The sequence below is a fragment of the Molothrus ater genome, chromosome 8 (assembly GCF_012460135.2).
Source record: "Molothrus ater isolate BHLD 08-10-18 breed brown headed cowbird chromosome 8, BPBGC_Mater_1.1, whole genome shotgun sequence".
Lineage (NCBI taxonomy): Eukaryota > Metazoa > Chordata > Aves > Passeriformes > Icteridae > Molothrus > Molothrus ater.
The window spans coordinates 33656512-33674086 of NC_050485.2; the positions used below are offsets into that span (position 1 = coordinate 33656512).

General features: G+C 44.3%; 1 protein-coding gene across 2 annotated transcripts in view; it reads left to right on the top strand.

The window, feature by feature from the left end:
* The window catches only part of DOCK1 (dedicator of cytokinesis 1), a 278548-nt gene that overhangs the window by 203877 nt on the left and 57096 nt on the right, over positions 1 to 17575 (top strand). For both annotated transcript variants that reach the window (XM_036385303.2, XM_036385305.2), the window contains exons 33-36: positions 5627 to 5775; positions 12361 to 12446; positions 12634 to 12790; positions 16270 to 16310. In XM_036385303.2, the coding sequence (XP_036241196.1) occupies positions 5627 to 5775; positions 12361 to 12446; positions 12634 to 12790; positions 16270 to 16310 (433 nt within the window). The remainder of the gene's footprint in view (positions 1 to 5626; positions 5776 to 12360; positions 12447 to 12633; positions 12791 to 16269; positions 16311 to 17575) is intronic.

Genomic DNA, 17575 nt, shown 5'->3' on the forward strand with positions numbered 1-17575 from the left:
TCTGGCAGCCTCAGTGACTCAGGAAGGTCTGGAAAGTTGGAGCTCCCTGGAGCCCATGGGTGAGTGAGGCAGCTCTGCCTCTCTCCAGCCTGGGCTGCTCCCTGGGTATAATTTGCCTGTACAGGGATTGAATTTCATGAGAAACTCAGTATTTACTGTGACCTGAGTGTGCTCATCTGCCAGATTTCATTTTCCTGAGCTTAACAGCACAGACACTTCAGCTCTTCTGAGTTTTATCAAAACTTCCTTAAATGATCAGAAATAAAGCGTTTGCCACTTCACTTCTATCTCTGGCTGAGCTGTTGTTGCTGGGAGTTGAAAAACCCCAGCATTTCTAAGAGAAGAGAGTGCCAAGGGTTCATAAGTATTTGATATCGCAGAATTTGCATCCTATCTGCTGGAATGATGAGAAAAGGCTTCAGAGAGCAGCTGAGTTCACTTTTATTAGAAGCATCTTCGGTGAATTAAGTGTCTGGAGAACAGATTAGAGCTTAGTGCACGGCTGAGATGTGACTTGACAGGCAGGTAATAAAATCAGTGTCGTGCCTGCTGCTGCATCAGCCAGTGTGGGCTGCTGGCAGCCTCTGGTGAGCAATTAGCCAAATCCATCCCTCCTCCAGCCCCACAGTCCTGGAGCCATGGAATTGGTGAGGCTGGAAAGGTTGGTAATTGGTAAGGTCTGAGGTCACACCTCGAGTGCTGTGCCCAGCTCTGGCCCCTCAGCTTGGGAAGGACCCTGGGACACTGAGCACATCCAGAGGGGCTGGGAACACAAACCCTGTGAGGAGCCCCTGAGGGAGCTGGGGGTGCTCAGCCTGGAGGAAAGGAGACTCAGGGCTGCCCTCATCGCTCTCACAGCTCCTGAAAGGTGCCTGTGCTCAGCTGGGGCTGGGCTCTTTCTCCAGCAGCACTGACACAACCAGAGCACTCAGCCTCAAGGGAAATACAGGTTGGATAGCAGGAAAAAGTTTTTCACAGAAAGGGTGATAAAGTTCTGGAATGGCTGCCCAGGGAGGTGCTGGAGTCCCCATCCCTGGGTGTGTTTAACAAAGCCTGGATGTGGCACTGGGTGCCAGGGTTGAGTTGAGCTGTTGGGGCTGGACTCGATGATTTTGAAGGTCTCTTTCAACCTGGTCATTCTGGGAATTCTGTGAAAAGGTTGAGTCCAGCCAGCACTGCCAAGGCCAGCACTGCCCCATGTCCCCAAGTGCCACCTCCACATGGATTTTAAATCCCTCCAGGATGGGGACTCCAAACTGCCCTGGGCAGCTGTGCCAGGCCTGGACAATCCTCTCCATCTCTCCATGAAGGAATTTTCCCCAATATCCCACCCTGAGCTGCCCTGGCCCAGCCTGAGGCCGTTCCCTCTGCTCCTGTCCCTGTGCCCTGGAGCAGAGCCCGACCCCCCCGGCTGTGCCCTCCTGGCAGGAGCTGTGCAGAGCCACAAGGGCCCCTGAGCCTCCTTTGCTCCAGGCTGAGCCCCTGCCCAGCTCCCTTAATCACCTTTTCTCCTCACTAATATTTCTGGTCTCTTTGGATTCTTAAACTTTTCCCAGAATTTACTGGACTGAATTTAGAAAGTTTGACGCAGACTTTTCCATCCAGCTGGTGTTAACTGAGGTTGTTTCATCCAGGCTGGGCTTTGTGGAGTACCTTGTGTCTTTCACTACTGCTGCTGTCACTGGCTGCTCTTTGCATGTTATTTAGTTGCTCCAGGGTTCAGTTTCTCACCATTAACAAGGATAATAATTTCCCCTGCAGTTTTGGGAATCGATTGGCTCAAGGGGTAGTGTTTTATTCAATATTTCTTTCTGTGCTGTCATGAAAGCCTTTTATTTTTAATGGATTTTTTTATAAATGGAGATTATCCAGGTAAGATCCCTCTGTGACCTCCTCAAGCTCTAATATTTGTGATTCTCCAAGATCCATTAGTGGGATCATTAATGCCAAAATCCCACATGGGGAGGGAGTCAGGAAATGGGTGCTCTTCCCAAAAAAAGCTGTGAGAGAAAGGTAAATGTGAGGCAGGAGCCCAGTCTAAGACAGCCTTTGTGCTTCTCCTGAGCAGCACCTTGATTTTCCTCATCTTCTTTGTCACACAGAGAGTCCATGTTAAACTCATGGATTATGTTTCACTTCTGGCCCCTCACCAATCTCATCTGTGTCACAGCATCAATTAAGAAGGAATTCCAACTTCTCACTGCATGGGAATCGATTGGGGGGTGCCTGACACTTTTATCTTGGAAGCTGCACTGCATTAATCAAATTATTCATGTGTATGTTCAGAAACCAAATCAGAAGTGAAGAGCTGGAATTCTGGAATTCTTGAGCACAGGGTTTTTATGCCTGTGCCATTGTGCATGAGATGTGATGGACCCAACCACTCCCTGACTTTTGATTTATGGATTAAAGGGTATAGAAAAGCCTCAAAAATGAATGTTTTGTCTCATCAGGTTTTGTTTCTAAATACCATGATTAACACATGATGCCTGCTGAGTTAAAATTCTCCAGCTGGGAGCAAGGCAGTCCTCCAGCTATAATGCACATTTAAAAGTATAATTTTTTTTCTGAAATTCAATAGTAAAATAAGAATTCTTAAGGTTTTCACTTGGCTGCCTGTTTCTGATGCAGGGGAGGCCTCAATAATCACACCTTCCTATTTTTATGAGCAGAAAAAAAAATAAAAGAACATTTACAGTGCAGAACAGCACTTTAGAGGCTTTTTCCTTCCATAGCACAACCTGAACTTTAAAATGTGTTACTTTGAGTCAGTGTTTTGTTGAAACTGGGGCTTCTTAAACCTTGATGAGACATTAAAGCATCAAAAAAGCATCAGACAGGCCGTGACCTGTCCTGGAGATGCAGGAACTCAAAAACCACACACTGGAAGGGTTTTTTTGTGATGCAGTTTAGCAAACAGAGCCCGTGCACGGGGTGCAGTGGCTGGTGGCACCCACAGTTGCGTGGCAGAGGAATTGCAGTGACATTTCAGGTGACATCCTGGTGGCAAAGGTGGCCAGGGAGAGGCAGCTTGGAGGTGTTGGTGACGTCTGAGCCAGCTGGGGGGAGATGGAGGAGAGGAGCTCCTCAAGGTGAAGGGGAATGGTTGCTGGTGTCCTCCTGTGAATGCCACCATCCCTGCCAGGGCTTGACGTCACCAAAGGTGTCTTGACAGGGCCCTCGCTGTCGTTGGAGGGAAGGCCAGGGTTAAAAATAGCCCTGAACTTTGGGTGTTACATAAATAGAAGTCATTGCACATAACCCTCTCTGGATTAGTCAGGCGTGTTCCCAGCCTGCCCAGGGCACAGGGGAGGCTGCTGGCAAATTACTCACAGGCTTTTGTGGCCCCAACTGAAAGGGGAGGAATCTGGGAAATGAGAATCACACGTTATCCAGCAAGGAGAGCACTTTGGATTTGGTTTGTGGTGAGGTCACTTCTGCTGTGTGAGCACATCCCATGGCCAGGCACAAGGTGCTGCAAGGGGAGGGTTTTGCAGGTTCAAAGGGGGCTTTTTTTTTGCATGTGGTTCCTAGAGCAGCTGCACAAGTTGGTTTTCAGAAAAGACTCCTCAGTTTTCTTCCAGACTTGTCACATTTGGAGTCTCTGTGTGGGAGTTCCCACATTCCCTTGGGGAGGAAAAAGGTGAATTCCTTGCTGGGTTGTTTACCAGACAAGGGCATGGATGCCCTGGGGGGCCAGGGGAGGATTGTTTCCCTTCCTGCTTTGCTCCTTTAGTGGCCCAGCATCTCCCAGGATCACACTGTCACAGCAAACCCATGTGTGTCACCACTGATGCACGTGGGACAGACATCCCGCTCCAGGGGCTTCTCCCAGAGCTGCAAACAGATCATCATCTCATCCAAGATTCTAATCTTGTGTGGATTGTTCACATCTCAAGTTCAAAGGGAATTCCTGTGCTTGAGGCAATGGAAAAGCCCTCTGTGGCACAGGGAGAGCTCGCAGTGATGAACAACTTTTGTCACCGTTATTTGTTTTCTGCAGTCTTGGTTCTGACACTCCTCAGGCATAACACAAGAAATCTGTCACCTGAGAGATCCAATGTAATCATCCTTGTAGGAGACTCAGGGAAGCTTTAGGCCTCTCACTTGATATTCCTGAGCAGCCCCCAGCACTTCAGCAGCACCCAAAGTCACCATTTTCCTTGAGTATTAATTTGCCCTGATCCGATTGCTAATGCTAATAGGATTCAGGAGTTTGCCAAATCAAGGGACTTCAATTATATCTGCTAAAAAAAGGAGCGTGTTTTGGTGGTAAAGGATTTTTCTTGATTACATTTGTTGAGATTTATGTTAGTTCTGGTCAAAGTGAAACTACCAATTAAAGACTTCACTGGTTGCTGTCACTGTGGTGTAGTGCAGTGGAATAAAAATGAGTTGAAATCTGTTTGTGTCCTGTACCACTGGTAACTGCAGTGGGAAGCAAGAGTTTGAGAGCTGGAGGGAACTGAGGACTGGACTCCAAAGAACCTGGTCTGAAGCATGATAGTGGCATTGAAACAGTGTTTGAACCTGGTTGTAAACATCCCTAAGAAGGCATTTGTGAGGAGCATCTCCAGTTGTGTCCTGAGCTCCCAGTGGATCCCAGCCTGTTGCTGATGGACAAATTGTTTGTGTTTCCTAAACTTCTGCCTGGAGCTCTCAGGGCTGTGCTGCTCCAGCACCATGGTACAGTGAGGTGATGGGACACCAGCACAGGGTGCCCAGAGCAGCTCTGGCTGCCCCTGGATCTCTGGCAGTGCCCAAGGCCAGGCTGGAGCCACCTGGGATAGTGGAAGGTGTCCCTGCATGGCAGGGTAGAACTGGATGAACTTGAATGTCACTCCCAACTCCAGCCATCCTGATGATTTTTCCATGGACTTATTCACCAGATAATTTGCAGCACACACACTTTGCATCCATTTAGCCAATAATATCACCAGTAACCTGCTCTTTTTTCCAGTGTTTATTAGGTGCCATGCTCCTGCTAGGCTTTAATTTCCCCTCCCTGTGTGGAGCAGAGCAGGGATGGGGGGAGGAGCAGCTTCCTCTTGGGAAGCTGAATCTGCAATCAGGTTTTGCAGGCAGCTCAGCTCCGAGGAAAGGAGACATATTGTGGGCTGGCTGAGCTGTGCTTTCATGTCTCGAGGCTCTGTTAGGCTGCACTCGTGGTGACACTTTGATAGACTGACACCGAGAACATTTTGTTCACACAGGAGTCTAAATAAGTTAATACAAGTGATGTGCCTTTTAGCCTCCCTCCCTGCCAGCCACACATTGTGTTTTAAAATAAAACCTGGAAATTTGGGTGTGAAAATATGTAGTGGGAAATGTGGCGAGTCCCAGCTTGACGACTGATTCAACTACTCTTGATTAGGATTTAGACAATATCTCCTCTCCTGTGGTAATAATTATTAATAATTAAATAAATAATAATAATTTAATAGTATTATTAATAATTATTATTATAATGGTGGTGGTCATCATCATCAAATAAATAAGAATAATAAAAAAGTGTTTCAGTAGAGCCAGGTATTAAAACATGGTTTGTTATGCTCAATAAGCATATTAATACAGCTTTTACAAATCCAGGGGTTGTTCACTCTGAAATGCATCTTTTCTCCTAAAGGTCAGCATAAAATCAAGTTCATCCCAGAAATGGTGGGGCCTATCCTGGAAATGACCCTGATCCCAGAAACGGAGCTGCGGAAAGCCACCATCCCCATCTTCTTTGACATGATGCAGTGTGAATTCCACTCCACCAGGAGCTTCCAGAGGGTAAGCACAGAGCTGCAGACATTTTAAGTGAGGAAGATTTGGCTGTTCCTTGACAAAACATAAGGAGTTCTGTTATTTCTCATTTTTCTAAGGAATAATATAATTACGGATTTGCTTATTTCGTACAACTCCTCAGGGGCTGTGCAGTTTTCATCTGTTGGTTTGAAGTGGTTATTGAAGGAGGAATTTGCATGTAGTAAATGAAACCTTTGGTTATGGCACAGGAGCAAAGACAGATATCTTAAATTGTCACTGTGACTCACACAAGGAATTTGTTCCCGAGATAAATTGGACATAAAGAAAGCCTGATAATATGGCAAAAGTATAACCTGTAAGGATTTATCATCTCTTCTCTCTTATAATTCTGATTTTCCTTACCATTTTATGGATTTTGAAGAGGAAGAAAGCAATCCAGCACTGTCAGTGCTTCTTCTTGCTCTACAGGCACTGCAAAATCTCAAATAGTAATGGAGCATTTTTATTCTATTTGATTTGAACCTGCTGAGGGGAGCCCTTGATACACACACACACACACCATCTTTTCCTGATAGCTTCAACTTTTGAAAGACAAGTGGAGTGAGAGAAAGTTTCCTGATATCATTCATCTGACATTGCTTCCCTTGAAACTTTGCTTATGGATTGAGTTTAAGACTAGTTAGGCCAGGTAGGGTTTGGACTAAGCCAGTGGAGCTCCTTCCCACTGTGAGATTCCCGTCAGTTCAGGATGTGACCTTGTGAATTTTGCAATAAAGCTTGACATGTGTTGTTTGCTTTCTATTTTCCCCTTTCTATTGGCAGTTTTCTTTCTTGGATGAAAAACCTTATCCTTTTCCATACTTTCCTTGTGAACTGCTATTGAGAAGCAGCTCTTAATAAATCTGTAGGCAGAGTAAATGAAAATCTGCGTGGAGAGACTTAAGCAAGGGAAATGGCATCAGCTTTATTGCTTTGATTTCTTTTGTGCTGGATGGTGTGTGGAGAGGTTGTGAACTGTGTTTTGGCTTCATCCAATTACTGCATAATCATTTTTTCTCATGTTTGACTCCAGTGCTACTGTAAAGATTGAAATGCTCACTGGGATGCCATTTAAACAGTTTCTTGTCAGATGCTCTCTTTTGTTGCTTGTCATTTTTTATTTGTACAATTATATAGATCATGAAAAATCCGAGGGTGACTTTATAGCTAAATTTATGGCCCTCAATTTTCCTGACAGAAGGAAACCAGCTTTGTGTGGAATAGTTGGCTGATTTTAATAAATGAATGTCTTAAATATTTCACTTAGGGAGGTTTTTTGCCTTTTAAGAAAAATGCCTCATCCTTTAAGTCAGAGATGTCTGGGGTTGTACTTGACATAATATTTCCTAGCAGTGTAGCTTCTTTATGGATGTAGCATTGACAGGACAGGTGCAGAGGAAAAAAAAACCCTTTTCCATGGGTTTGGAGGAACCAGCCACATCCTACAAGGAATAATCAATCTGTCCATTGATCATGCACTTCTGAGTGTGCTGAGTATCTCAGGTTGACCTTTGGGAAATGAAGATCACAGGCTTGGGAAAAGCAGAGGGTTGAAGGAAGGTCTGGGCTGGATGGGACCTCTGGAATTAGTCTGGGCATTAGGTTGGGTTATCTGGGACTGAAGCTCAGTTTAGATATCTCCAGTAAGGGTTGTCTGAGCATTTCTCTGGGTGAGCTATTCCAATGTTTAATCCTGGCCTTTGGAAGGTGTCCTTGCCTGTGGCAGGGGGTTTGGAATGATACAAGGTCCCTTCCCACCCCAACCATCCCAGAATTCTATGATTCAGACTTTCTGCTTTTTATTTCCCGATGGAATTTCCTTAGGTCAGCTTGTGCCTGTTTCTGTTTCCATCTCCTCTCTGAGCACCCTCTAGGTGTTGGAATGTTTGAGTTAGATTTTCTCTGAGTTGAACAAACACAATCCCTTCAATGATTGCAGGTTCTGCAGCACTCTGCCCACGTTGGTGGCCCTCCTTTAGACCATCTCCAGCTTGCCAGGGTCTCTCTCAGCTGGTGGATCAGAGCCAGACATGGAATTCCAGCCATGGTCCAACAAGTGCAACAGTTCCTGTTGCCGCTCTGGCCATGCTCCTGCTGCTGCAATCCAGGACACATTTAGGCTCCATTCAAGGGGGACACTTTTTTGATGTTCAGCTTGGTAAATTGGTTTTGCCAATCACCTTCTTGCCCTTTGTGTACCTGGAAAAAGCCTTCCATGAGATCTTGCTCTGTGGTTTCCTCAGGAACTGAAGTGGGGATGTCTGGTCTGTAGATTCCTCAGTCATTTTTTGTCTCTTTTGTGTTAAAGTGATAGAAATAGATAAAATCTATTTTTTTTTAATATTACCAGTACCTAGGCAAGCTTTGATGCTTAATGGGTCGATGTAATGTGCTGCTTTATATCCTTTATATGCAAGTACCAATTATCCTTGTCCAGCACTGCTTCCAGAGAGAACTTCCAAATGGCATGGTTGGCTGCTGTTAAACTAATCTGCCAGAAATCCAATTATCTAACCTTATTAGTCACATCAACAAGGGTTTAGGTTGGCTCCACTTCTCCAGCAGATGTATCAACCTCATGATTTGTGGGGGAGGAACTGCAGTTTTTTGCAGGCCTCTGATGCTGTGATGGTTTGTGTGATAAACAGGCAGCTTTCCCTGTGGTGGTTTTCATTTCAGGAGGATTTGGGTTTGCCTGGTAAAACCAGGAACAGACCAAGAGTTGTTTTTTTTTCTTCTCCCAGTGTATTTAGAGACAGAACAAGATAAATACACCCCTTGTTTTTACAGAACTCTATTAAGGCCGACTGAATTAAAAGCTGGAGTTGCCCATTTTGTCCTTTCCCTCTGAAGGTGCTTTGAAGCCTTTATAAGACTTCAAAGTAGCCTGTACCTCAAAGCAGGAACCCCATCCTAAAAACAGTGTGGGACTGAAGCTTCCCTGTGGAAGGAAACACCTCCTCCTCCTCCCCTTGGCTTCTCCCTTGGCTGGTTTCAGGAGCAGAGCCTCTGGATCAAAGGGAATTTGTCAGAGCCACAGGAGTGATGAAAGAGAATTGGTTTGATTGTTCAGGGCCTGCTCAGGTGAGTGGGATGGATCCTGTGGTGCCAACAGCAGGGAAAGCTTCAGGAGAAACAGCCCCTCGGCTGGAATGTGAAATTTGGAGCATGGAAAGCTCCTGGTGTCAGTGCCTGGTGCTCCCAGCTGTGGCTTCATCCCTCACTTCCTACCAGCACTCTTGGCATAAAATTTAACTCACCTTTTCTGGACCTGTGTCACTGCTGATACCACCTTCTGCTTGTTTGGAGTTGGGCCCATTTCTTACATTTAACAATAAATCTCAGTATCACCAAACAGTCACACCAGCATTTTAGTGTTCACATGCTGATTATTGGTGAATTTCAGATGGATTTCATTTCATTCCCCCTAGTCAGAGGTTACCCCTACTTTACCTAAATATCTCTTGGCTTTCAGAACCCATAATTCCTTACTGGGTTAACCTCCCTTTCCCTGTGCTGTGGATTTGCAGACAGGACACAAGTAAATGACTCTCCCAGTTCCTGTGATCCCACTGAACATTCAAATCCAAATAACTAATCCCTCACAAAGGATTGGTTTCAATAAGGATTATTTTTTAATTATCTACAGTTGAAGTGTGAATGTGTAAGTTTTTCTTGGTTTCTGGCCTTTTGGAAAATATCAATAATCCTCTGTGACTCCACCTGGGGAGCAAGGGAGAAGGGTAATGCAGTGGCCTCCAAGGTGATCCCATCGTTTTGAATGGCTCCAGATCTGTTTCCCAGCTGTAATGCTGTGGAAAAATAGGAAAGAGAACAGATGAAACCTTTGGGAATAACCACCAACTTCCATAGAAACCTCTGAGCAAAGTTTTGCTGTACTTGGGTGTCATTTCTGTGATAGGACTAATTTCTGGTGGTGTGATCTGTCATTTGAATTTTATATGGCAAATTATTATTAGCCCACATCAAAATGAATTTATAGCAGCTTGGAGGGCTGGAAGTCCTCCTCATCTACAGCAAAATTAACTTGTCAGCCAGTGCTACAAATTCAGCCTTCCTTGAGGTAAACCCAAGCCAAGAAGTGATCAGTTGAGTTGACATGAGATGGCTCACCCTGATTTATTTGCTCCAAGTGGGAGATTGTCACAGGCAGAGGAAGCACTGGAAGTGCTCTTTGCTCAAGTTCAAACATCCTAAAGAGAGGCTGAGATCTTGATCAGCTGCGAGGAAAAGTGGATAGAAATGTCCTGTAATCTTCCTGGTATCACCCCTGAAGCTTTCAGTGTCAACAGGAGGATGTGAGTGTGGCTCACTGATGGTGCAGATATCCCCCCTAAGCTCCAGAAGGAGCCTCAGCAAGTGGCACTGGCTCTAATGGAAACATTGGAGATTTGGCACTTCTTCATTTGAGACTAAATCCCATCACAATAATTGCAGGCTTATTTATGCATTAAATTAAATGTAATGCATTTATAAAAACTCAATGCATTAGGGGCAAAAAAAAAGAGAGAGAAAAGGAAAAATGGAGTTTATCACCAGATGCCAGGTGCAGTGTCCCAGAGCCATTGGCTTGTGCAGCTCCAGGGTCACATTCCTGCTCCCATCGTGGGGAGTGATAAACCTCCAAAGCTCCATAAACCTCAGCTGGCATTGCTAAAACATTCCTCCATGGAAAGACCACAGAAGGAATTGTAACTGATGTTAAATAACATTTATTCATTTGGCTCAGATGATCGGCATCACAGCGACTCCATGAGAAATATTAGGAGTGACTGAAGAGCAAAGATATTGTCAATAATCCTAAAGACCCCCAAAATGCCACAAGGCTGGCTCTGTTCAGCCCAAGAGGCTGTTAGGGGAAATAGCCCAACAAAGCATGGATTTACAGAGGTTTAAGTAAAACTGATAGTGGGAAGATCCTGGAGATCCTGCATGACAAATGTAATTGCCCTTCTCTATCTGAGTAATCTCTTCCTAAAAAATACATCACCTGCAGGGCTGGGGCTGGCAGCAAGTGTCATTTTTCACATTGGGTTAGAAAGTCAATTTTATTCTGGGCTCATTAGGGAACAGGATTTTTGTGACTTCTCTGTTTCATCATTGTGTTGTTTCAGTGTTTTACTCAACTCTCTGGTACTGTGGGAGCGTGTTAGGTTCTGGGAGGGGGTGGATTGCATTATCCTGCCTTTTCTCATCTTCCTGTCCTTATTTTAATAATGGATTCATTATATTCTCTGTGACCAGGGGCAGGACCTGAGGGAGCAGCTGGAGCTGTGTCAGGAGGAGGTTTTGGTTGGATCTCAGGGAAAGGCTCATCCCCAGAGGGTGCTGGCACTGCCCAGGCTCCCCAGGGAATGAGCACGGCCCCAAGGCTGCCAGAGCTCCAGGAGCCTTTGGACAATGCTCTCAGTGGGGTTTTTGGGGTGCCAGTGCAGGGCCAGGAGCTGGCACTGATGATCCCTGTGGGTCCCTTCCAACCCAGAATATTTTAATCATCCAGACAATCCATTCCTTCTCCACGGGCACATTATGTGCTGTTAATATCACCTGCAGATGCAAAATACATCTCTTGACATTTACAAAATGTTGGTACTCTTTGTCTTGTTCTTGGGGCCCTTTGCTTCTCCTCAGCATCCTTGGGGGTGGCTTAAGGAAGTGACAGTGAAAGAGCCTGGTGACAAGTGTTCTGTCACCCAACTCCCACTGGGAGCACTGGGCTCCCATTCCCCTGCCAGGGTCTCCCAGCTTGCCCAGCCTCTCCTGCTGAGATCTCTGTCTTTAATCCTGTGCCTGTCTGTGTTTGCTTAATGAAGAATTAGGAATTAGGTGACTTCACTGATTCATGGCAGAGCAGCAGGCCTGCAGTGAGCCTTCCTCCACTAACAGTTCACATCCATTCCCAGCAGCAAGAGCTAAAACCCTCTGTAATCATAAAAAATCCAGGGAATTACTCAGTTTGCATTTAAAACATATTCTGTGGGCCACTTAAGTTTGCATCCTTTTAATGTTGCCCAAATAAAATGATTCTCGAGTTGTTTGAAACTACTCCCTTTCCTTCTGCAGGGTTTATTAACAGCTTGATCAGGTTGTGTCCTGCAGTCAGTGTCTGTGTGCTAAAAAGGGGTGTCAGGGATGCTGGGGGTGCACCCAGCAGGGTCACCCAGCCTCAGGTGTTGCCTTTCTTCTCTGAAAGCTTCCAGCATTTTTTGTGTTTAGTTCTGCTGCTGGGGACATTCTGTGTCTCCTTTCTCCCTGCCCTCAATTCCTGTCATTAATCTCCTTCTTTAGTTTTCCATAATGCAAATGTTTACACTTCATTTAACAGCACGACCAATGATTCCTTTAACCAGAGAAGTCCTTGTAGGGCAGGAGATCGTCGTGGAGAGTCTAAAAAACCAGAGACTGCAAACTCTAAAAGTCAATCAGGCTTTAAACCAGCGGCTAAACGTCTCACCGAGGCACCCAACCAATCTGTGAGGCATTGAGGCTACAGTAATAAAGTGAAATATTTGCCAGCTGATTATTTACGCTTGCTTTGTTTAATTACAGTTCGAAAACGAGATCATCACCAAACTGGACCACGAAGTGGAAGGAGGCCGTGGAGATGAGCAGTACAAAGTGTTATTTGACAAAATGTAAGTGTTGATCAGCAGCAAAATTTATGTCACGGGGAAGTCAGGAGAGAGAGCAATTAGACTACAATGAACTTTGTAGCCCAGAAATAATTAAAATCTGTTAACGATGCGCAATATTTAAAACTGCACCTGAGTCAAGGTTTTTCTCAGCGTGTGATTAACAAGGCGAACTTAATTGGTTTTTCAGTCTCTTGGAACACTGCAGGAAGCACAAATACCTGGCCAAGAGTGGGGAGACCTTTGTGAAGCTGGTGGTGAGGCTGATGGAGAGGCTGCTGGACTACAGGACCATCATGCACGACGAGAACAAGGAGAACCGCATGAGCTGCACCGTCAACGTGCTGGTGAGCAGCAAAACCACCACAAATCACCACAAAACCACCACAAATCACCACAAAACCACCAAAAATCACCACAAAATTACCACAAATCACCACAAAACCACCACAAATCACCATAAAACCACCAAAAATCACCACAAAATCACCACGAATCACTGCAAAATCACCACAAAATCGCCACAAATTTGCTATGAAACCACCACAAATTCACCACAAAACCACTGCAAAATCACCACAAGATCACTACAAAATCACCCCAAATCACCACAAAATCACAAAAAATCACCAAAAATCACCACATAACCACCACAAAATAACCTTAAAACTACCACAAAGCCACCAAAAATCCCCACAAAATGATCATAAAATCACCCAAAAATCACCACAAAACCACCATAAAACCACTACAAAATCACCGCAAAATCACCCAAACCCCCATTACCCTCAGAATCCTGCATCTTTAACAAAGGGCTTATGTGAAGCAGAGTGTCTGTTGGGATTCTTGGGGAAGTTTGGAATGCTTTAGGTTGTTTCCTATTTTTTTTCCTATTTTGGTGAAAGCAAATCTGTGGAAACATGGATTATCCCTTCTTTAATTGTTTCCACAGAAAGATTTAAGGAGAAATGTTACAGGGCCTGTTCATTGACATTTACAATTGGTGTATAAACAACTCTGTGCTGAAAACCACTTGACATACAGAATGTCGGAGTTCTCTGCCATTTACTCCCAAAATTCCCATGGATTTGCAATCCCATTTATATTCTGCTCTCTTCTCAGCCCCTTAATTTAAATTATTTTGAGTAAATAGGAATTGGAGGTACTATTTGATTCACAGCAGGAAAAGCTTGGCTTGTTTTCCTCACCGATGGGAAATTTCCACCTCTTAGGTCCTGAAATTTTGGAGTGTCCACTCCATACACAAATCTTGGTCCTTTGGGGACTGGAATTGGAAGCAATAATTGTTCCAGTTGTACTCACACACATCATGGTCTTTGGTGCAGATTTAGAAAATGAGATTTTACAACCCGAAAGTCAGTACCCATGAAAAATAACTTTCAGAGACCTTAAAATAACATGAACTAAATTTGATTTTTCCACTGTTTGCCACCGAGAATTCCAAGCTTTCCTCCCCATATCATCATCAAAGCTTTGATTTGGCTTAAATACATGAGGCACAGCCAGTGTTTATCATTTATGTGATCTGGCTGATGGATTTTGTTCAGGAAAGAGCAGAGTAAGTAGTTTGCAGCTTTTTTTTTTTTTTTTTTTTTTTTTTTGCATATAATGTAGTTTTTAGCTTTTTTATTTTGCATCTAATGCAGTCCTGGCCTCATGCAGTGCAGCATTTACCCCGCCCCATCTCATCAGCCACAAACAAAACAGTGCCCACTGGAGCAGGAGAGGAGATGGAGGCATCAAATCCGAAATTGGGCATTTATTTTTAGTTTATTTTTCCTCTCTGCACATCAGAAAGCATCAAAATGTTTGGGAAATGGGTGAAGAGGAGGGACTTGGAGAGTTGTCTCAGGCTGGTGATGCAGCAAGTGCTGTTGGGCTGCCTGCAGAAAGGTCACGGCGTCCTCCTGAGCAGAGCCCTGCTGGAAAATCCTGCCAGGACTCCAAGCAGGATGGGAAACAGCACATCACAGTCACCACACACTGTGTCAAGCTGGGAAGATGCCCTTGGGAAGGTGAAGTTGTTTCTCCTTCCCTTCTGGAGCACTCAGAGTCTCCTCCCAGGAATTCTCTCCATCCCCGTGGGGAAGCTGAGGAGCCCTTGGGGGTTTGTTCTCTCCAGGTGTCTCCCAACAGCATCTCCTGCTGCTGGTTTTGGGCAGCTGAATTTGGAGGCATTTGCAGATGATAGATTTTGTGGGTGATTTGCTGCTGTCAGGTGCAGTCACTGTGAGACTCCAAGCCCAGCCCTGTGGAGCTGCTGGAATCCCGGGAAGCGGCGCAGGGCGGAATTTTCCGTCGCTTTCGGTTGCCGTGATTTCAAACCTGAGCTTGATTTTACACTCCTGTTTTCCCTCCAGGGCCCACTCAGCCTTTTCATCATTCTCCAGGCACCTGAAATGAAATTCATGCCTTTGCAAAAATCCAACCCAGAGCTGAAACTCTGCACAATTCCCACGTGAGGTTTCAGAGTTCCTAATTGGAACTTGATTGATCCCGAGCTTTTCCTGGCATTAAATTTGTCTGCACTGACCCAGGTTTAACTGGGAGGGTTTGATCTGCACTTAAGCCAGTGCTGCTGGTGAAGGGGCTGGAGCCCCAGGAGAGGCTGAGGGAGCTGGGCAGGGGCTGGGCCTGGAGCAAAGGAGGCTCAGGGGCCCTTGTGGCTCTGCACAGCTCCTGCCAGGAGGGCACAGCTGGGGGGTCGGGCTCTGCTCCAGGGCACAGGGACAGGAGCAGAGGGAACGGCCTCAGGCTGGGCCAGGGCAGCTCAGGGTGGATATTTGGGAACAATTTCCTCATGGAAAGGTTTGTCCAGACCTGGAACAGCTGCCCAGGGCAGTTTGGAGTCCCCATCCCTGGAGGGATTTAAAATCCATGTGGAGGTGGCACTTGGGGACATGGGGCAGTGGTGGCCTTGGCAGTTTGTTTTCTGAATGGAACCCAAAACTAATAAGCAGTTACATCAACTGAGACACCCCTGGAATAACCCATCATTCTTCTCTGAAATGCGGATTCTGTCATCCATTCCAGTTCTCTTTTAAGGGATCACTTTTGTTTTGGATTTATCCCTCTTTTAGTACTGGGTCTGTGCTCTTTTATTGCCTCCTCAAACTTCTTTAATTTAGCATTGAAATATATTTATTTCAGTGAAGAAGGACTTTCTTGGTATTTTGTTTTCTTAGGTACATTTTAAATTTTGGAGGCAAACTTGAAATTAGATTCAGAAACGCATTGAATGTCTCCCCAGTTATCATATTTTGCATTTACAATATTTGCACTGTTAACCAGTTTATCTCAAGGCTGGAGGCACTCAGAGGAGAGTGAAGCTAATGTGTGACATATGAAACCAGACAAATAACACTAATCTGACTTTGTATTTCCAAGGAAACTGGTAGAATCCAAGAGCAGATGATGTATTGCTGGATTAAGGTTCAGAGTTTTCAATCCCTAGAACAACTGTTGCTTAAAAATTTTGGGTTTGTTGTACGTTAGAAAATGTTCAGCTGAAAATGGTTAATGATGTGTGACTTGCAAATGCCAGCAGCAAATTTCTAGCAGTATCGTTCTTGCAAATTCTTAACCTTTGCAATGAGACAGAAGCCCTAAAACATTGCAACATGAAACATCCTAGCATTTGATTTTCTGAGTTAAATAACTTGTGTTCCATCACTGGAGGCAAATTTCATTTTGCAGTTTGGAGGCTGACATTACGCAATTATGAATTTTTAATTGGGAGCGCATTCTGTGTACATTCCAAAGTGTGAAATCAAAGACTTTGTAACCAAATTATGTTGTTTTTCAGAATTTCTACAAGGAGATCGAGAGGGAAGAGATGTACATAAGGTTTGTAAACATGACTGGTGACAAACTGCCTGACACAGGCTCTGTAATTGGGGAAATTAGGTTCATATTAAGCAGTCACTTGGGGGCTGGAAGAGAGGAGTAATGAAGAATCACACCTTGGCTGAACCTGAAGTGATTCAAAAGCTTATGTGCACTGAGAACAGAGTGCTGGAAGTGAAAGTCAGGAGATTATCTCTGTCCCCTTCCTCCAAGTCCTTCAGTTCCATTATGATGAGCACTGAAATACTCAGGAGCCAGAATTCTTCTGCTGGTGAAGAAAACAAATAAGCTGAGCAAAGAAATGATGTTGCCTCCTGGTGAGGTACAAAATATGTGACTTGGAATAAAAAACAACTGTTAAATAATCCCTGACTGATACTTATTTTAACCTTAAAGCTTTCAAAATCTCTTTTCAGACCAAGTAAACATGGAAATATTGTGCTTTGTGTAAACCTCAGGGTTCACAGCCTCCCATTTGTGCTTTGGCTGACTGTTGCTTACACTGTTGTGCTCAGATGATGAAGTTTGTGTTTGTAATGCTATTTTAGGTATCTAAATGTGACTCATTATTCATTCTCAGGTGCTTGTTATCTTTTTGGAAGAGTTTTCACTTGTCAGCTCTCTTCCTGTTGTTTAAATGGTTTCAATTGGTCTTTTAGAAGTTTGCAAAAAGAATAGGAAATGGCAGAATTGATAATTGTGGACAAACACATGAAATGATTTGTTATTATTTAGGTCTGTCCTGTTCAGCATCTCTATAAAGACAAATTGCCTTTCACTGTCAAACCCTCAGCCAAATTCTCTCCAATTTCTTTTAACAAACCTATAATAAATATCAAACTTGAAAGGATTTTCACTGGCTTTTTCAAAATACAATTTTAATAGCTTTGTGGGTTTTTTTTTCAATTGTCAGTTTAAAAATCATTAAACAAATGAAGGGAATCCCCTGCCAGAGGTGTGATGATATTGAAGGTAAAGAATGAAACTTATTCCTGTCCCCATAGCTGAACTGTAAAGTGCTCAGTCTTACACAACATCTGGATTGGATTTATTACTCACCACAAGTCATTCTCGTGGTGTTCAGCCAAAGATTGGACTCAATGATCTTTGAGGACTTTTCCAACCTTAATGATCTCTTGATTCCCTGAATATCCCTTAAAAACAGCACAGTGGAAATGCAGATGATCCTAAATGTTGTTTGCACACAGAAATGGGAACTTTAACCAGTTGGAGATAGACTTGAACCCTTATAATCTTCAAAATAA